Source organism: Sceloporus undulatus, chromosome 2, assembly GCF_019175285.1.
Source record: "Sceloporus undulatus isolate JIND9_A2432 ecotype Alabama chromosome 2, SceUnd_v1.1, whole genome shotgun sequence".
Classification (NCBI taxonomy): domain Eukaryota; kingdom Metazoa; phylum Chordata; class Lepidosauria; order Squamata; family Phrynosomatidae; genus Sceloporus; species Sceloporus undulatus.
The window spans coordinates 188,512,242-188,533,796 of record NC_056523.1 but is presented as its reverse complement, the minus strand read 5'-3'; the positions used below and the strand labels follow the sequence as shown (position 1 = coordinate 188,533,796).

Sequence of the window (21,555 nt, the reverse complement as noted above, 5' to 3'; positions counted from 1 at the left end):
CATGTGCAGCTTGAGGCAATTGCTTCACTCTGTGCAGTGGTAGCATTGGCCCTAGGCCTCAGAAGCTCTTTGGATAAATTAGGCATCAACCCAAGTTTCAATACAGGGATCCGTCACCCCTCCTCAGTCCAATATCTAAAAAACTCAATTTCCTCTCCCTCCGCCAAGCTGTTTTAATTTCTCCCTAGAGAACAGTGACCTGCTCTGAGAGTTATTATGAAGACAAAACAACACTTTGTTTTATATAATAAAAGTGAAATATACATGATTACATAACCAAGCCTTCATATTTGAACAGAACAGCCTACCAAAACATTTTTCCTTGGCCCCACTTAAACCATCAGATCTCAAAATCATGCTGTCCTTTCTTTCCTTCAGTATATGGCAAATCCAGTCTGAAGATTACAAGGTTTCCTAAAGCTAGACTTTCTCCATAGAGTGTTCTTTCTTCCCCTATCCCATCTTTCCTGGAGATCAGAAGAAAGCTTGCAACTACAGAATATATCTACATTTAGTTGCAGCACACAGAACAACCCACAGCAATGGGTGCCATGGTTTATCTCCCAAGAAGCCAATGTGACTAAATTGAGACTGTCATACCTTGGACATTTCATGAGATAACACGACTCACTGAAAAGATAACACTTGGTAAACTGGAAGACAAGAAGAGAAGAGGAAGGTCATGTTACAGGTGGCGTGATTCAGTAAAGAAAGCAGTGGTCTCAAAATTTCCAAGTCCTGAGCAAAGGGCAATTGAAGACGAAGGCTTTCATGGCTGGCATCCATAGTTTTTTTGTGGGTTTTTCGGGCTATGTGGCCATGTTCTTGAAGAGTTTCTTCCTCACGTTTCGCCAGCATCTGTGGCTGGCATCTTCAGAGAATACTTGCCCGGACCAGAGAGACCCTCTCACAGCCGCAGAAGTTTACCGCATACCATGCAGCTGCAGACAAGTCTACATAGGGACCACCAAACGCAGTGTGCAAACAAGAATCAAGGAACTTGAGAGAAACTGCAGACTGGGCCATCCAGAAAAATCAGCAGTAGCAGAACATGCCACAAACCATCCTGGGCATAAAATACCGTTTGAAAACACTGAAATTCTGGAACATGCCAACCACTACCATGTCAGGATGCACAGGGAAGCCATTGAAATCTACAAACATCTGGATAATTTCAACCGGAAAGAAGAAACCATTAAAGTGAACAAAATTTGGCTACCAGTCCTGAAGAATAGCAAAATTAGACTCGGCAAATGCAAATGGGAAACCACTCAGAGTCAGGGGCTTTCCCAGCAGATAATGATCACCAATTAGCAGACACTAATCCTCTTTTGCATTAGCCTCCCAGCCTGAGGCCTGCCATCAGCAACAGAACAATACACATGCAAATCACTCCTGCATTCCCAGGCTCACACAGTATATATATATAGACCCACTTTTTCCAGGCAAGCCTTCTCTGAAGATGCCAGCCACAGATGCTGGCGAAATGTCAAGAAGAAACTCTTCTAGAACATGGCCACATAGCCCGAAAAACCCACAAAAAACTACAGTATAGGCAATTGAGGACCTGGGATCTTGGAGGTCTCTCATCTATAGGACTGCCAGAAGTTGAAGTTGACTTGAGGGCAAATAACAAGATGAAAGGTTGTAAACGTAATGGGTGTAGGTTTTGTTCTCCATCAGAATCTGTGGTGGTACAGGCTGAGTCTCCCTTGTCTAAAATGCTTGGGACCGGAAGTGTTTCGGGTTTTGGAGGCTTCCAGACTTTGGAATATTTGTATATGCATAATGAGGTACCTTGGAGATGGGACACAAGCCTAAATATGAAATTCATTTACAGTGGGACCTCAGGATCCATGGAGGATCCGTTCCGGATCCACCCACCCACCCTGGATACCAAACTTCATGGATGCTCAAGTCTCAATATCCCCAATGGTGCATACGGCCATGCTGCCATTAGGGACAGCATCTGTTCTTCCCAGTGACAGAGTGTGTATGCACCCACATCACCATTAGGAACAAGACTTCAGTTAAGCCTCCACTGTCCCCAATTGGAGAGATGCACACAGCCATGCTACCATTGGGGACAATGGGAGTTCAGGTAAGCCACCAACCCATTGTCACTAATGGCGGCATGACCATCTGTGTGTGCCGCCACTGGGGACAACAGGGATTGTCCTTAATGGTAGCACAACCATGTGCATGTGCCGCCACTGGGGAAAACATGGAAATACAGAGATCCAACTGTATGTTTCATATTCACCTTATATACACAACCTGAAGGTAATTTTATGCACAATTATTTTTGATAATTTTGTTCATGAAACAGTTTGCATACACTGAACCATCAGAAAGAAAAGGTGTCACTATCTCAGCCACTCATGCAGACAATTCTGGATTTTGGAATTCCAGATAATGGAGACTCGGCTTGTATGTGCAACAACCAAGCTCAGTGGCAGAGATAACAGAAGTTTGTAAATATCAACAAAGGACACTTCCCTTCCCAATACCACAATTCCCGGTTCCACCTTAACCATGCCGGTGACCTCACCTGTAGGGCATAACCTTGCCAGCACTGGCACGCCTGCTGGGGCCTGCCACACCTGGTGTCAGGAGTGAGCCTCCAGGCTGCTCCCCATACATTCAAGGAGAGGCAGAGTATTAAACCTGGGTTCCCTAAAGCTTAGCCGACTCAGAATACATAGCTCAGCCTAAGGGTCTTAAATTCTGGAACACACAAAGGTGAGTCCTTTCTTTTGATAAAATGAATAAGTATAATTGGTTCCACACATCTGGGACAGAAAAGGAAGAAAGAAGTTTTAGGCATGCTTCCTCTCTCATGAACACAGAAATGTGACTTAAATACATATAATTATTGTCTGGAAAAGGCTTCTGTTTTGGACTACAGCTTCCAGAATCCCCCAGCCAGCACATCTGAAAAATGGAATGTTCCCAGGTTCTGCATATAACTGCATGGGCTAGTCATCTGTCTGACTTCTCTCCCATTTTCAGTTATTTTGTTTTTAGATCTCAGCCAGGTTTTCTCAAGAGAACACCAGCGCTTCCACAAGAAATTGTGACTGGGGGAAAAACATTTGTGGAGCTGTAGATATAATATTTGTATGGCGACATTCCCTGAGACCTGAATATTGTTTTAAGAGTTTCTCCAGGGTAAACGGGTTGAGAAAAGCTGATCTAGAGTGTAGCTTCTTTCAGGCAAAGGCCCTTAAGTTACTATACAAAATGATAGTTCCACAGCTGGGATGACAGAATAACGAACATAAAGAAATTAGTGGCAGGGAAGGTGGAAAATGATGTTCTTCCCATATTAACTGAGCTTTGGCCATGGGGGCAGCTGGTCAATTGGCAAATGGAAAAACCACACCCCGTCCTACCCTCCCAACTCCCCACTGGAAATAGGAAACCCAATTGGCCCTATTCCCCAGTGGGTTACCTGTTCCATAGAAGAGCTGATGCCATCTGTATTGTGGACTGAAGGGAACAGATGGCCAGGGACTGGGGTCCTGACCCTCTGCCACCGCTTTCCCCATTATTCCACTTTAAGGCTCTGCTTACAGCTCTCAGGGGGCTTTTCTGCTCTTTCTCCCACCCCCAGTTCCAAAATCATAAACCACCACTCTCTAGTAACACAAGCCATGCCGAGTCAAACCGATTAATGAGTCTCAAAACAGGGATTAGACACTGATATGGATAAGGCAGGGACAGAGACAACTGGAGGGGGGGAGGTCTGTGCATGGGTGTGTGTGTGCTCACACATGTCAAGTCAAATGAACCTAGAAGCCTTCACAAAGCCGGGGGGGGGTAGTTAGGGGTTGCAAAAATCATCCCCCCCACCTCTTACATATGAAAAGTGCTTGACAGGTAGCCGAGCTCCATTTTCTGTCAACAATGTCCTATCAAACTGAAGCTGGAAGGGCTTTTTAAGATATACACACAGAGAAAACATTTCTATAATTTCTTAAATAGGTTTCCATGGAGAGACAGAAAGTTGGGGGAGGCAGTATAGCCCATAAAAGGTCTGACACTTGGAGAATATGGGGGTGTGGGAGCCCTGCCAGTGGGGCAGGGAAGGAGAAGACAGAATACAGAATGGCTGTTCTCACTCTGCCAAGGACTGATAAGGTTTCAGGGCTTCTTAGAAACAGACAGCCCCCCTGCTGTCCAAAGCAGTTTTGTCTGACAGTATTTGTGTCAAATCTGTCCAGGAGTCACCTACATAAAGCTGTCACCTGGTAGAAAGGAGTGGCATGGGAGGAAGGGGGGCAGAGAGAGCGAGAGAGAGAGAGAGAGAGAGAGAGAGAGAGAGAGAGCTTGATGCACAAGGGATTCTGGGTAAATTAAAATGCAAATCACAGCTTTTGTCTGAACCAAAGAAAACAGGATTTTTTGGTTGTTTGGGCAATTAGTGCCTTTACATAAACTGCAGCAATTATGTAGTCTGTCCACACATACATACAGTACAAACACCCACCCACTGGTATTTAAGTTGTGGGCGCATGCGCTGAATATACAGAGAGAGCAAGACCCCATTCTCATCTTATTCCCAAACTCTCCACTCATTTTTCTTGGCTTCCCTCTGGCACCTTAAGTATATTTTCTTCCCCTATTTCTCTTCCCTATATCAACAATGTGCCCTTTCCATATAGCCAATCTTTTTTCCATCCAAACTGGGACAAGAGGAAAACCCAATGACCCGTACTCCTGCTTGCATATATCTGATTAAAAACAAATGTGGTAGTAACCATGCCATAACTAAGGACTTTATCACACAAGGCTAGAAAAATGGAATTTTAACAGGACGAAAGTGTCTTTGGCTGGAACCTATCACACCACTTCAAGTCTGTCCTGCCTTGCATTCCACTCATTATTCTAGTGCACCTTTTAATTGACAGCCAAAACCCATCAATAGGTTCTCAATATTGCTGCTAGTCTATTACTGCCTTCGGCTGCAGTTCCATTTCTCAGGCAGTCACGAGGTGTGAGTGGGTATGATTCTTCTCCTCTCCCCCTTGCAGCAATCGCAGCTGCCAACACCTTCCTAAAGCCAGCTGCTGTGTGTACATTCACACAACATCTGGCTTTGGGAGGCATTTGGCAGCCATATTTGCTTGTGTCTCCCTCTCAAAAGTGTGGGGCTGCTGAGTGAATGTGCACTTAGCAGACCTATCGAGAGGAGGGAGGAGCAGTGAACATGGTGGCCAACACTTTCCCAAAGCCAGCCGCTATGTGCACATTCACACAGCAGTCAGCTTCAGGAGGCAGTTGTTAGCCACAATCACTTGTTTCCGCCTTCCTTCCAGAAGGCAGCGATTGGCAGTGCAGAAAACAGATCACACGACCATGGATTGCCAAACTGCTATTGTTGGGAACAGTGTAACAAGAAATTATGCCAAACCAGTATGCTTCCATCCTTAAACCAATGGGATTATGGCAGGACAGCAAGCTGGTGTGATAAAGTCCAAAGAAAGCAATGTGGCAGAAAGGAGCTGTGTGATATTTGTAGCCTACAACGGGAGCATGAAGAGGAGGAAGCTAAGGCCTTACAGTACATGAATTCAGACTGTTGAGAATAGATCAGGCCTGCCTGGACGTTGGCTTGGGTTTAATAATTTGTGGCAGCTTTCTATTTTTGAATTTGACTTCAACACTAGTGTTGGAAGATGGTGAAATATTAATAAAGAAAAAATGTCTCTGACCACATGCAGAGAAGCCCTTGCCATGAAGACTGAGTAAACAGAAACTAGACTCTTCCCAAAGTTATGCTTAAGGATTAACAGTTGCTTATGAGCAAACATAAGGCAGAATACCTCTTATTTTTAGAAATTAACCACCAATCACTTCCTTGACTTAAAGAGTTACTGGTAGTCCACACATAAGTGTATCATGCTATTGCTGTTGATTTTTGCCCATTCGTATCAGTGGTTAATTGTTTCATTTTCCTGTGCAAATTTGCATCTATTCACATCTACTCACCCTCCTTCTGCCAAAAATACGCAGCCATCTGAATCCATGCAAGGCAAATGCATGGCCACACGTGCAATAGTGTGCATTTCTGCAGATTTCCACTTATACTCTGGTAAAAACCACAAAGTCTTTTTCTGCAGAGTTTAAGGATCTTTCAGCAGGGAGGGCTCTCTGCAAAAAGCCCAAACTCATGCGAATCACATGTGGACAGATCACATTCTATTTGACTGGAATGAGGAGTATTTTAATAATTAAGAATACTCCTTCAACAGAGACTCAATGAAACTCTTTCACTGGATCATGTCCTCTTTCCCAGATTCACCACTTGCCTTAAGTGATATTTTCGTTGTTGTTGTGTGCTTTCAAGTAATTTCTGACTTATGGAGACCGAAAGGCAACTGTATCATGGGGTTTTCTTGGCAAGATTTGTTCAGAGGGGGTTTGCCTTTGCCTTCCTCTGAGCCTGAGAGCATGTGATATGCCCAAGGTCACCCAGTGGATTTCCATGGCCAAGCAGGGATTCAAACCCTGATCTCCAGAGTCATAGTCCAACACTCATACCATTATACCATGCTAGCTCCATATCTTTGTATTCTTTGTTAACTGGCAATGTAAACAACACTCCAGGACTCAATCTTAAACACAGTTAACAAAGATTAATATAACATTTTAGGGAAATAATAGTACCACACAATTCTGCTTTGGTCAGACTTCACCTGGAATACTGCATCCAGCTCTAGGCTTCACAATTCAAAAAGGATGTTGACAAGCTGGAACGTGCTCAGAGGAGGATGACCAAATTGGTGAAAGTTCTGGAGTGGTTTAGGGAACTAGGTATTTTAGCCTGGAGAAGTAAAGATGAAGGGTGACATGATAGCCATGTTTAAACATTTGAAGGGATGTCATATTGAAGACTATTGAAGAATAGGATGGGTGATACCTGGCTGAATGAGACTATCTGTGAAAGGGATCAAGGAGTCCAAGCAGACCCCAAGTTGAACATGAGTCAACAGTGTGATGCAGCAGCTAAAAAGGCCAATGTGATTTTAGGCTGCATCAATAGAAGTATAGTTTATAGATGAAGGAAAGTAATAGTGCCACTCTATTCTGCTCTGGTCAGGCCCCACCTGGAATACTGTGTCCAGTTCTGGGCACCACAATTTAAAAAGGACACTGAGAAACTGTCCAAAGGAGGACGACTAAAATGGTGAAGGGTCTGGAAACCATGTACTATGAAGAACGCCTTAGGGAGCTGGGGATGTTTAGCCTGGAGAAGAGAAGGTTAAGAGGTGATATGATAGCCCTGTTTAAATATTTGAAGGGATGTCATATTGAGGAGGGAGCAAGCTTGTTTTCTGCTGCTCCAGAGACTAGGACCCGCAGCAATAGATGCAAGCTCCAGGAAAAGAGATTCCACCTCAACATTAGGAGGAACATCCTGACAGTAAGGGCTGTTCAACAGTGGAACAAACTCCCTTGGAGTGTAGTGGAGTCTCCTTCCTTGGAGGTCTTTAAGCAGAGGCTGGATGGCCATCTGTCGGGGATGCTTTGATTGAGAGTTCCTGCGTGACAGGGGATTGGACTGGATGGCCCTTGTGGTCTCTTCCAACTCTACGATTCTATGATTCTATGAAGATGGAGCAAGCTTTTTTCCTGCTGCTTCAGAGATTACAACATGGAGCAATGGATTCACACTACAGGAAAAGAGATTCCACTTCAACATTAGGAAGAACTTCCTGACAGAAAGAGCTATTTGACAGTGGAATATGATGCCTCGGTGTGGAGCCTCCTTCTTTGACGGTTTTCAAACAGAGGCTGGATGTCCATCTGTCAGGAGTGCTTTGACTGTGTATTCTCGCATGGCAGGGGATTGGACTTGATGGCCCTTGAGGTCTTTTCCAACTCTATGATTCTATTATTAAAAACAGAATCCCTTCTACAACCTTAAGCATGCACCAAAACACTGGGCAAAATCTCTGAAAAGTAGAATTATTATTTTGGGGCCATAACTCCTGCTGGTAGTGAACCTTTCAGGAGACAAGATTAACAGTGTCTTAAAATGTTAAAAAAAAACCTGTATTAATTTATTATATTTTTGCTATCCAATGTGACAAAACACACATACTTTCTCCCCTCTACCTCCACACACAGAAACACACAGGCTGCCTGCATGACAACCCCGCAAAGCATGCGTGCAGTTATTGCTGGGCCTTGTCTACTTTCCAAGATCTTTGCCAGCACTGAAACACACAAATTACTGTTGAGACACCACAGCACCAAAAGTAAAAGGATTCAGACCAGGGCAAAGAGTTTAGTTGGCTCGAATATAATAGGTTTGGGAGCTTTTCCCACTCATTCGAAGGGTTTTTTGGCATTTCAACATGCCGCATCAGACTTTGGCAATCTGCTACTTTGCTTAAAAATCTAAGCTGGTTGCCGTCTACCTCCTGACTCCACCCTGCAAACCTCTCTTCTTCTCTCTCATATACACTGTGTCCATCTTGCAGCAAATTAAAGGCCTGTTTACAAAAAATTACAGGGCACCAGTTCCAAGGGGAACAAGAGACATGATGGCAGCTTGGCCACTGAGCACTTAGTATCCAAAATGCACAAGGCCTCTGGGTTCTGGTTTTTGGATCTGTGAAAAAGAAAGTGGATCCCTATAACACTGGAAACGGACAAGCCTATCAAGACCAGGAGGGGTTCATTAACTCTATGTCTGGCAAGGATCAGTGGTGATATACAGACAGTGCATCAAAACTCTCTCTTCTCTCCCCCCCCCCCCCCCCCCCCCAATTTAGTAGTTGCTGACCCCCAGCATTCCATCTCCAGCTGAAATACTAAATAGAATCCAAGTACATAAGAACAACCTTGGAATATGCCCAGTATAAGCACTATTTGATGGGGGCAACGAGTGAGCCATGTCTCAGATTCCAGCACACTCCAGGTCACTAACACCACCACCATCCTGCTTCCCTCTCACAGGCAGCAGGAGATCAAAACAAGAAACCCAGTACAATAAGCAGCAGAAGTGGCTGGAACGGGGTAATGGCGGTGAAAGGATGATTCCGGATCCCTTTGCTTTTCCATCCCACCAGCAACTACTGCTCCAGGGCTATCGGAAGCTTCTGTGTGCAAGATGGGCCCATATGGAATGTATTAAGGGTTCTGCAAAAGTTGGGGGAAGGAGGGTTGGAGGAAGGGAAGGGAAGCCAAATGTGGGTGGTGCAACAGGATGTATTCTGCCCTCACCCTGCTCTGCTGTATGTGTTTGGGGAGAAGAAGAGTTAACCCTTTTGCATCTCACACAACAGGAAGTAGGAAGAAGAAAGGGGGAGACGTTGGATCAGAAACTAGGATAACAGGAGAGGTTAGAAACAGAAGGAAGTCCAGCTGCCTAGTCCAGCAAAATGCAGGAATCACAGCCTGCCTTTTCAACTAGGCCATATCTCTCCTGTTGTGTGCCTTCAGACGTGAATTACAGTGACTATAAGGCAAACTATTACCAAATTTTCTTTGCAAGTATTTATACAGAAAAGGTTTGTCATTGCCTTCCTGAAGCTGAGAGACTGTGACTTGCCCAAGGTCATCCAATGGGTTTCCGTGGCCAAGCGGGGAATTGAACCCTGGTCTCCTAGAGTCCTCATCCAACCCTCAAACCACTACACCATGCTGGTTCTCCATATCACTGGCCCTATCCAAATTGTCATTCCTCTCTCCCCTGCCCAGTCCACTCTAGTACATAAGTTCACTGTAAGTTAGCACATAACAAATGCCTTACATTTCAAGAATAGCAATTCCTCGCAAATCCTGGACACATGCAGCAGCTGGTGAAATCCTAAAAACACTTTGGTCAAGTAAAAATACTGTTATTTACAAAATGTTTCTTAAATCTTCATAAAAGTAAAATCACTATTTTTTCAAAGTAAAGTCAGACCTCTGGCTCAAGCAGTCTACAATGACTGCCATTATAGAGAGGGCAGCAAACAAGGAGAGGATGAATGGAATATAATAGATTTTTATTTTTATCACAAAGGATGAATCAAATAAATGCAGTTAAACAGAGCCAGCATGGCATAGAGGTTTAAATGATGAACTAGGGCTGCATCTGCACTGCAGCAATAATGCAGTTTGACACCACTTTACCTGGGATAGCTCCATCCTATGGAATTTTGCAATTTGTAATCTGATGTGGCACCAGAATTTTCTGACAGGGAAGGTGAAATACAAAACTACAAATTCCAGAAATCCAAAGCATTGAGCCATGGCAGTTAGAGCGGTGTCAAACTGCATGAATTCTGCAGTGCAGCTGCAGCCTAGGACTCTGGAGACCAGGGTTTGAATCCCTGCTCAGCCATGGAAACCCACTGGATGACCTTGAGCAAGTCACGCTCTCTCAGCCTTTGAGGAAATCCCTCTGAACAAATCTTGCCAAGAAAACCGTGTGATAGGTTTGCTGTAGCATCGCCATAACTTGGAAACAGCTTGGAAGGCACACAACAACAACAACAGCAACAACAACAACAACAACAACAACAAAGCTATACAGACGTAGGGAGCAATCTTACTTGGAATAAAGCTAGTGAAGCTTAAAAAATTCGGAAGAAACCCCAATATACACGTGAAACAGCATATCTGCTACCATAGTGACACAAAACACTAGCCAAACTCTTCCAGCATGGTGACAGAACAGCTAAAATGACAGAAAACTAATGGGCAGAAAGTGAGCAGCATGGATAGGTGCATGCTTTGTCCACATCTCATCACAACCACAATTGTGATACAGGCACAACTATAGGAATCTGCATGAACAGTCCTAACCATGTTGTCAGAAGAGAGTACAGGATATGGCATAAATCAGTCTGTCAGAGCACATTAATGGTGCATCAACGTCAGACAGAGAGACTAGAACTTGGATGACAGGACTCACAGAAGCGCTTGGCAAGTGGCTTTTAAAAAGAAGGGCTAGGCTGACATTCAGAGGCCATTTGTCAACAAGCAGTGGTAGAATTATGCTCTGGGACCCATGGTGCCATGAGTTGTCAGATGGAAGCTGACTGGATTCTCAAGCTCTGGGTTTTGTGCACACATGATGGTAGTTGAGATCTCAGATCACTTTCTGCAGGGCTGCTTGGAGACTCTCAGAAAATGGTGTTCTGCCCTAGTGGGAATCACGTATTGGGAGCACTATAGCAATGGCATCTGGCAGCTTCCATATCAGTGAGGCAGTGAGTCTACCCCAGCTGAAGCCTATTCTGAAAACAGAGTTCAGCACCCTGAATAGCTGCTTTAAAACATGGGTTAAAACCTGGAGTAGATTCATCACCCTACCAGCATAGGAGCCACTAGCCTCCACTGCACTATGCTGCTATTCAGCCATCATTGCCATGTCTCCACATCAGCCAGATGAGATTGCTCTATTTCTGGGTGCGGTGGGGGCTTGGTTCGCATCCTTTTCCACCACTTTATATCCTGGACTACTACTTCCACTCGCCTAGTCCTCCCCTCAAAATATCAGAAGTATCTGGCAATGCAAACATCAGAAACAATTATATGAGGAAAAACTGTCACAATTTATCCTCATCAGTATCTCCTTCTTCCCTCCCTCTTGTCACATGTCATTATAGATTCTAGAACTAAAGAAAGGGCCTATCTTTGATTATCTCGTGCAGAGTACCATGCTATTTATAAATCCCTATTAAATAATATTTATTACAGATGCAGATAGTTCTTAATGAGCCTAATTTTATTCTGGTTCAACAGCCTGAGGTTTGTTCTCACAAGATTTGGATGGGTACAGAATACATAGGCAGAGCTGGCTGCAAGTTTGTGGGGAGGCCTCCATATCCAGTAACCCACCAATGGGGGAGACTTATGGGACAGGTTGTGACAAGTGTCTGTGCATGGCTCACCATTTTCATTAGCCAGAAAGCCTCCACATAGCATTTCTTGGTCCTGTTGGAAATTAAAATGGAAGACCTTAGATCCAGCTGCCTGAAGAAATCTTGCAGAGGCTCTGGGTCGCTGGCAGCTGCCTGAGGATGCTGAGTCCTGATGCTAGCCCTGAAAGTCATGTTCTACGTTGGATCAATGGCCTTCCAATAAAGGTCTCAGAGAGATTACACAGGATAGAAATCCCTTGGTAAGAAAACCATTGACTGATAACCATCTAAACTAGTGACCATCCCTGCCTGTATTTAGTGATAGTTCTTAACTGGGCTTAGGCAAGTGACTCTTTGGAACTACAACCCCTAGTATCATCCAGCCAGCATAGCAAAAATAAAATCATGTTGGCCGGGGGATTCTGAGAGTTGTAGTTCCAAAAGATTCCACACTCTGATTTTTAGTGATTCTCCTAACATGCATGTGGGGGAATTTAAGCACTTTTCAATCCCTAATCTATATTTTGGAGGTAGGAGCTGGGAAAACCATCCCTGCGTATGCCTAAGAAAACCCTATGGGATCGCCATAAATTGACAGGTGACTTGAAGACACATATGTACACATGCAATCTTCCTACAGAAGATGATGGAGAGGGGACAAATCCTCCATCCCTCCCCAGCCCTTTGCAACTACTATGCTAAGAGATTGGCTAACCGTCCCATTCCTGGCTAACCATCCCATTTCTCCTGCTAGCATCCTGCTGCGCCTGTGGAACTCTTCAGTGACGCAGCATCAGCACAGCCGTTAGTCCATCCCATCTCTTAAAACTCTTTTACTTGTTAGCTGGCACGCAGTGAGCTTTGGGATCCTGGCCATTAGCAAACCACATACACCCATCAACAGCCTTCCTCCACTCCCAGCCCAACAAGCTCTTTCCCAGCTTGCAGGCCTTGCTCTCCCCTCCCCACTTGAGTGAGTGAGTGAGTGGCTGGCAGCTGCTGCTGACACAGTGAACTACAGCCCCAGAGCTCCCCAGCCCGGCCCCTCTCTTCTCACCCAGATGGATGGAAAAAAATGGTGGGGCCAGTCCAATCCAACAAGGCAAGCAAGGAAGGGCAGCAGGAACCTCCCAGAGAGATGCCCTCCCTCCCCATTTTTTGACAAGAGGATTCCCTGCTCCTCCTCCAACAGAGAACCACCTGGAGAACACATTTTAGTATCTGAGGCAGAAAGAAATGCCTTACTCCACTTTTTACTAACTCAGCAAGAGGGAGCATCTCACAGGAGGTTCTCCTGCACAACTGAAATGAATGGGAGCCCCCCATTTAAGATGTGCACACAAGAGAATTTTCCAGCTATATGTGATCTGTAGTCAAGATCTGACTGGCTCTGCCACCCTTGTTGTTGCAGTGTACCTTCAAGTCGTTTCTGATCTATGGCAACCCTAAGGGGGGTTTTCTCACCAAGTTCTCACCTATTGTGGGGGTTTTCTCACCAACTTTTGTTCAGAGGAGGTTTGCCATTGCTTTCCCCTGAGACTGAGAGCATGTGACTTGCCTAAGGCCATACAGTGGGTTTCATGGCCAAGCAGGAATCGAACCCTGGTCTCCAGAATCACAGTCCAACACTCAAACCACTATGCTATACTGGCTCTCCTTGCCTCCCTTAGCATGCCAGATACCTCTTGGCTTTATCCATCTGTCAGAGGAGCCTTGTCACAGACTTGGGGCAGCAAACTTTAGCCCTCCTGAAGTTCTGGACTGCAACTCCCATCATCTCTTTACAGTGGCTACTGGGAGTGAACTTCAAAACTTCTCAAGGACAAAAGGTTCCCCATTATAGATTTTGGCTTATGCTCCAGCCTTTCCCTAATTTGACTCAACAGCTATTCTAGTCCTCAGCTCCAAATATGATCTACATATTTACAAATATGTGTAAATTTACAGCGCTTTATAAATAAAGGTTAATAATAATAATAATAATAATAATAATAATAATAATAATAATCTACCTCTCTGTTATCCACCATTTCTTCCCAGTAATACTAAGGAAGAACAGACAATTGCTAAGTGAACACTAACTACCCACATCCACACTGAAGAAATAATGCAGTTTGGGTGCTGTAGCTTCATCTTATGGAACCCTAGGATTTGTAGTTTTACAAGGTCTTTAGCCTTCTCTTCCAGAATGCTGGTGCCTCACAAAACTACAAATCCTGTGATTCTGTACACTGGAGCCATGGCAATTAAATAGGTGTTAAACTGCTTTATTTCTGCAGTGTGGCAGCAGCCTAAGAGGCCACACATCAGTAGTCATTGTACCTTAATTCAATTCCCTACCATTAACACAATAAGGCTCTCTTGTTGCCATTTCTAGCAAAGAGCAGCGAAAACCTTGTTGTTCTTGCAGCTGCTGTTATGTGTTTTCTGATCATCTCTAACTCATAGTAACTCTCTCATGCAATTTTCTTGGCAAGATTCATCCAGAGGAGGTTTGTCATCCATTGCCTTCTTCTGAGGCTAAGAGTGTGTAACCAACATCTGATTCAGGACACAGTGGTTTTTCCATGGCTGGAGTCAGTGCGGTCTTCAAGAGTTATTGTGGTATGAGCACAGGGATTCTGAAAATTGAGGTTTGATTCCTCACATAGCCATGGAAACTCACTGGGTGACCTTAGGTAAGCCATACTCTTATGGGTCACCTTAGGTCTGTCATAAGTTGGAAATGACTTGAAAGCACACAACTTCTAGAGTCCTAGCCCAACCCTTACACCATGCTGGCTCTGCTCTGCAGGATAATACTAATCTTAGTGGTGGTCCCTGGATCAGTGCTGGTCCCTGAGCAATTGGCTGCCAGTCCCTGGTGAGTTCTCAGGAAAGAAGCAAACAGTTGTTGGCAATGGGCACAAATATGCCAGTGTCTGGCACACTGAAAAAGAATTATTACCAGTCCTCCACATCAGATAGCCGGTGAAACACTGCTCTAGGGGGAACCTTAGGACAGTTTTTCAACAGTCCTGCAACCTTTAATCAAGCAGATGATCTGATACACGCTTCAGGACTGGTGTGCCCAGTGATTAATGAAAGGGACTAAACTGTCTTATTTTTCTGGGGTTGTTTTGAGTCTGATATGTTACTGTAAAAGGAAATGAGAAAGGGAAAAACAAAGGAACGGGGACGACTTTAAAGAGGACCTCTACTTCAAACAATGGGCATTTGTTTTGCAGCACTGTCTTAGGCATGTCTGGATGTTTTTGGCCTACAATTCCCAGCAGCACTATACAGTATAACCAAAGTGGGGGATTATGTGAAATGCACTACTCAAACATCAGGATGGTCACAGCTATCCAGCCCTGGTTTTCAGAAACGCCATCTTGGATTATACAGTTCTAAGTGTTGTCATATTTCCCCCCCAAACATCTCTCAAAAATATCTAAGTTGAGGTTATTGGTGTTTTTTTTAGCATATATATTTATTTATGCTGAAGAAACCCATTTAAAAATAATAATAAAGGCACACTCTTTAATAATATGACAGCTTGCTCTTAGGCCTTTTAATGCCTTCCTGGTGTCCTTTTATTCCCCCCTCCTTTTATATACAGTATTTCCACAAAAGAGGGGGAAAGGGGACAGATGAACTGCTGAGTTTCATGCCACCACAGCTGACTTATTTTGACTCAGGGATCTCGTTTCGCTGTTGTTGTCTTTTTCTTTAGAAAACCTGCGCTGCCTTGCCCTGATGCCAAGGAACAGAGAGCTCCCACAAATCATTTTCTCCTACCCTGAGGCAGGCTCTGGCCCCCAGACAGTCCTCCTGTGGCTTTCCCTGGAGCCAGGATGTGGCTTTGCTTTTATGTCAACCCAGCAAGTTCCTTAAGCCTTTGTAATGAAGCAGGATGGGCAGGAGATCAGAGATGGGGAGTGACTGGCACAAGAGGTAGGTACTGTTGGGCAAAGATGGACAGCACCTGGTCCCACAACAGAGCTCTTGCACTGCAGCAGTCTCTTCATTTGAGGAGCATGTACAAATTTGCTTCAAACACTGTCCATCCTAAATCCTGCTTCCACTTCAGTCCTGGGCTCCTCAGAGAAGTCATGAGTCTGGTCACCAGCCTTTTTCTTTTTCTCCACACAACTGCTCCTTGGACCACAAGATTCCTGTCCCTTCTCAAAACCACAGAGTCAGTTTCCTCATCCTTTTACTTTGCCCTACCAAGACTAAAGGAAGACCACCATGGAGAAAGCCCAGAGGAGCCTTGTCCAGGTCCTTGTTGCAGCTAACCACTAGGATCTGCTGCCTTATAAAAAGGAGCCAGGACTTCCAGCTGACTTCTTTTCAAGCAGAACATTTTATTCTCAAGCAACAGAAAGCCAGCCAACCAGCTCCTATTGGAGACAACTACCCAAGGCTTTCTTTGTGGCTGAAAAACCTGGATTGCAAGATGGAAGCACAACTCTGGGTGTGCCAACACAGACACAAGACACACAATCTTTCAGAATAGCCAGTGTTTTCCGGTGGAAGTGTTCAGACCCCTCAGGATTTCTTCAGCCCTGCATTGCTGGAAGATGTTGTAAAACACACCACAGCGCTAGACAGTCTGAAATGTGGTGGGTGGGTGGCAAGCAAAAAGAAAAGCAACTCAGAAATCAGCCAGCCCTCCCCAATCACTTTTCACACCCACGAGAAATTGGCAAAACACCTCTGAGTATTCCTTGCCTAAGAAACCTCTATGAAATTCATGGGGTCCCTATAAGACAGTCGCCTTAAAGGCGCACACACGCACATGCACAATTCCCACTTCCCTGCCAACCAGTAACCCAAGTTTGGACTGGGTGACCAGACATCCTCCTTTTCCAGGCCATGTCCTACATTCTAGCCTTCTGTCCAGGAAGAATTCCAAAATGTTCTCAATTTTGAGCATAGCTAAGAAGTATGAATGTAAATTTGTATGAGTGTTGGTAGCTTTTAGTTTGTAACACCCTACATTTTTCTTGAATGTCCCACATTTTGTAGTGCTCTGACCTCCTTTGAGGTTATGACACCTGGCCACCCTGATCCAGGATCAATGAGGCTGTCAAGACAACCGTTCTTTTCAGTCTTGACGCCTTGCCACCTTTTTCTCCAGGGAGAAGTGGGTGAGTCCTTGATATTAAGGAAGGCAAGGCAAGGAGAACTAGGATCCCTAGGTTCACTTCTCCCAGCACAGAGAAGGGAAATGTATCCTAGTGGGTATATCATCCTTTAAAGGTAAGGGGGGGGGACAGAGGGAAAGGGGCAGGGGTGGCAATGTAAATTCCTATCCATGGATTAGTCTTTCATTTTAAGGGAAAGGAGAGAAAAGAAACCAGTGCTTAAAGCAGAACTGCATAGATTATATATCTTAGCAGCAGCCCGGCTACAGTCTCATCAGGTGCTGGCTCAGGCAAAGAGAGAGCAATTTTTTGAAAAAATACAAAAACTCACCCTAGTCTGAATTAACAAAGGAAAGAGGCGGAGAAGGGAAGGGCTTCTCTTGCCTCAGGAACAAAAAACCCAGGCCAGGAAAATCAGCCAATTTTCTGACCCTGTACCACTCCCCTTCTCAGCGCTAAAACACCAAAGACAATCATCCATAGGCCCCTACTTCCAGGCTTCCTCTTCAAGGCACTAGGAACGCCAACCACCCTTTGGAAGACTGGCACAATAATTTGAAACACAAAGGCACCGTGTGTGTTGGTACATGTGTGTGTGCGCACCTCCAAATCGCCTATCGATTTATGGCAACCCCATGAATTTCATAGGGCTGTCTTGGGCAAGGTACACTCAGAGGTGGTTTTGCCAGTTCCTTCCTCTGAAACAGAGCCTACAGCACCTGGTGTTAGTTGGCAGTCTCCCATCCAAGTACTAACCAGGGCTGACCCAGTTTAACTTCCAAAATCAGACACAATCTCATGCTTTTAGGATATTTAGGCAATCAACAGGCGTGGCGACACTGGACAGTTTCAAAGCACCAAGGCCCGGTTCTCAAAAAGTCAGTGTGGCTCATTGCAAATATCACATGGAAGTGTTGAGGAGAGATCATGTCAGCCCCTGTGAGGGAAGACTAATTCCATTTCTCCCCTCCAGCTGTTCTCAGGCTGCTAAGAATGTTTCTAAGAATACCAGACTTGCAAGAGTGACTCAACTGTTGTCAGCATCTCAGGTGAGATTCTTCGCACCAACAGCTGGACAAAACACACACCTTTCTTGTCTCTCTCATTCCACACCTGCCTCTTGATAGGACGCAGTTTCAAGATCAGATCCAGAGAAAAAGGGCAAATTTAACAAATATTGTACAATCAAAATTCATCAATGATCCCTTTATTGGCCAAGCGAAAGGTGCATTTTGCTTGGCCAATAAAGGTATCGCTGATGGTTTTTTGTTTGTCTTTTTTTTAATTATTTTTTTTTGTTTGTTTTTGTTTTTAAATGAATTTTTAAGCCTTGGATGCTTTGACCCCTGGATAAAGAATCTATGGAGAGGAGGGTCCAACTGTATAGCCAAGACATAGAATCAATCCAAGCTACATGCATTATGTTGAACATTTGAGCTTTTGGGTAACCGAGTGGCAAGGAGTTCCAGTGGTGCGGCTTAGGTAGACCAGATTCGGAAAGGGGCAGGTTATCTTCAAGAAGGGTAACAAGAGCATTTTGAAAGAGTAGGGTGCCGAAGAGGAGAGAAAACGGCCTGCAGTGAGAAGTTGAAGGCTTTCATGGCTGGCATCCATAGTATTTCTGTGGGCTTTTCGGATTATGTGGCCATTCTCTGAAGATGCCAGCCACAGATGCTGGCAAAATGTTAAGGAAAAAGCTCTTCTAGAACATGGCCACATAGCCTGAAAAACCCACAAAAAAACTATGGTCTGCAGTGAAGCTAGACAATAAGTGTGTGTGTGTGTGTGTGTGTGTGTGTAGATAATGGAAGGGGAAATGGGAGAGCAAAGTGACAGGAGTCTGGATTTGACTCCAAAGCATCTCAGGAGTGTTTGACAACAGAATGGGATGGGATTAGGGAGGGCTCCAGCAGAGAAGCCAAGGCTCTTGCCAGCTTCCCCCCCCCCCCCCGCCTGAACCTCCTCTGTAACCATTTCACTGCATGCCTCTTTGTTCCCAAAAGCTGCTTTCTTGGTCTTGTTGCAGGTTTGAGGGGCTTTGAAAAGCAAAGGCTCAAAATGGCAGGGTTGCAAAATTTAAATTAAAAAACAAACCCTAGAGAGGCAGGCCTGGAAGAATGTCCACATTGGGGCAGAAGGCAGGGCTGAGGGAGGATGCTCTCCCAGTGTAAGCTCTTTGGGGCAGGAGCCTGCAAAGCTGCCTCTGCCCTTCTTCCTATACAGTATTCCAGGATCCCAGGGCTAACTTCAAGCTCCTTTGGCAAGAGGGAGGTCATTTTCAACCTCTGCAAGGGACCCCCAAAGGGATGCCACTCCAGGCAGCAGGGAAAAGAAAGAAAGAAAGAAAGAAAGAAAGAAAGGGCAACCCACATTTGCCCCTGCCCATCCCAGTTTATGATTTTATTATAAATAAACAAATAAATAAAATTATCATTTCAAGGCAGGTTACGGTCATTTTAAAAAGGACAGAGCTAAAAAAAACCTCACCACTGATCACAAAAGTTAAAAATAATAATTAAATATTGCTAATATTGGTAGTATCAAAGCCTAATCATTTCTTTTTTAAATAATAATATTTATTACATTTTATTGTATTATTAAAATATAATATTTTATTGTATGATGAAAATGCAATATTAAAATACATATAAAAATCAACACAAACACACAACCATCATTTCTGAGGGTGCCCTGAAATGCCCACAGAAAGAGGTCTGGCCCTCTCTTTCCAATGCCTTCTGTTGACCCCCCCAAAAAAATCATGAACCAGGATGCTCCCCATAGACCCCCAAAGGGGAAGTGATCCCTAATGGGCCAAGCAATAAGGATGAGGTTAGTACAGAGGCAATCTCAGCCTCTGGGCTGCATGGAGCAAAATATGGGGACTGTGAGCTTGATCCACCCCCATCCCTGGAGTAAGTCCCTACCCACCCCAGTCCCCCAAGATCCCCTGGGGCTTACCTAAGGCTCGGCTTTGGGGCGAAGTGGCTGCTGCTGTTGCTGCTGCTCCCCCTTCGATGTGATAGGAAAACCTCATGGCTTTGAACTGCTGGGAGTAAGAGCCGCTGGGTTCCGGGCTGGGCATCCCCATCAGGCTGCTCCTCTGCATGGCTGCCCCCGAAAGGCACCCCTTGGACCCCTTCTCCCCCTTCAGTCAGTCCCCTCCTCCAAGATCCAGCCCAGATGGGGGCCCCAAGACCAAAGAGCCCCCAGTCCCCATGGAAAGGGCCAGATCCCCTCCCAAGGAAGGAAGGAAGAAGATGGACAAGAAAAAGGAGGAGGAGGGCTAGGAGGAGTGGATCCCTCTCTTGCCTGCAGCTACATCCAGGGGCCACTTTTGCTCCACGCCAAGGAAGCCAGAGGAATGCCTTCTTCCCAGCTGGATCTTGGGCTCGATTTGCAAAGGCAGCCTCCTCCTTGCAACAAGTCTGACCAGCCCTTTGCAGGCAAGGAAAAAAGAAAGCATCGCCTTGGCCAGCAGCAGCAGCAAGGGCTCGGAGGGAGCAGGTTTAGGGAGCTTCTCCACGTTGGAGGCTCTACTCCAAGCCTCTTTTTCCCTCCTCCTCTTCCCTCCAACCTCCTAGCTGAGTGGGTTGGCTTTTTCTCCCTCCCCCCTTCCCCTCCTAAGCAAATCCCTCCTTGCGAGAAGAAGGCTTGCAAACTAGCACCCTTCCCTTGCAGGCTCTCTGTACTCTGTGTCTTTTTTCAGAATGGGATTTGGTGAAGACACACACACACACACACATTCATTGCCTTTCCTGCCTTAAGGAGAAGGGGATCGGAGGACCACCACCCCCCCCCCTTTTTTTTTTTAACAGCTCCAGGATATTGACCCAAAAGGCTGCACAACAAAAACTCCAGAGGCTTGGCAATGGTTTTCCTGGCCCTTGGAAGGGATCCACCAACAGCTGTTGTTTGAAAAATGCAGCTCCTTTTTGAAGTCAGTTTTGCTTTGGGAGGTTTTGCCTTCCCTCTCTTCATCACACAAATACACACAAATCTCAGACAGGGCCAAAGGAAGGCTTTGATCTCCCCTGGGGTTTCAATGAATTGCAAGGTTGGGGACTGGGTTGTGCCATCCCATACCCAAGAAGGAAACCTAGGCTTGGATTTGCCCCTTCTGATTTCTCAGCCTCCCAAGTGGGGCTTTTGGGATCAATGAGATTTAGGGCAGGGGCTGCCAAAATGTCCAGCCATTCAGTCAGTCTCCTTTAGTTGGGATTACGTACTGTATACACACTCATGGATAAGGCTAGAAGTTTAGGCAAAAAAACTGACCCCCCAAAACTTGAGTCGGCTTATCCATGGGTCAACATAAGTACCGTATCTGAACTCTGATTTAAAAGAAGGAACATCCGCTGGTGAAAAGCAAGAGTATAATCTGAAGCACGGATCCCATCTATTCTCTCATTCATCCAGGCTTAAGAGTAAACACTTATGTCTGCTGGAATTTTGTAAGTTCTTTGACATTGTTTTGCTTTGTGTCATCCTCTAGATCCTTTGCTATATGCCCCTAGGTTTTAGCCTCAACTTATCCATGGTCATAGCAAAATCCA

At 45.1% G+C, this 21,555-nt stretch overlaps 1 protein-coding gene across 1 annotated transcript in view; it reads right to left on the bottom strand.

The window, feature by feature from the left end:
• FGD1 (FYVE, RhoGEF and PH domain containing 1) overlaps positions 1-20,598 on the bottom strand; it is a 78,741-nt gene extending 58,143 nt beyond the window's left edge. The window contains exon 1 of the mRNA XM_042451305.1: positions 19,961-20,598. Coding sequence (XP_042307239.1) covers positions 19,961-20,108 — 148 coding nt within the window. The 5' untranslated portion in view covers positions 20,109-20,598. The remainder of the gene's footprint in view (positions 1-19,960) is intronic.
• Positions 20,599-21,555: the final 957 nt, after the last annotated feature.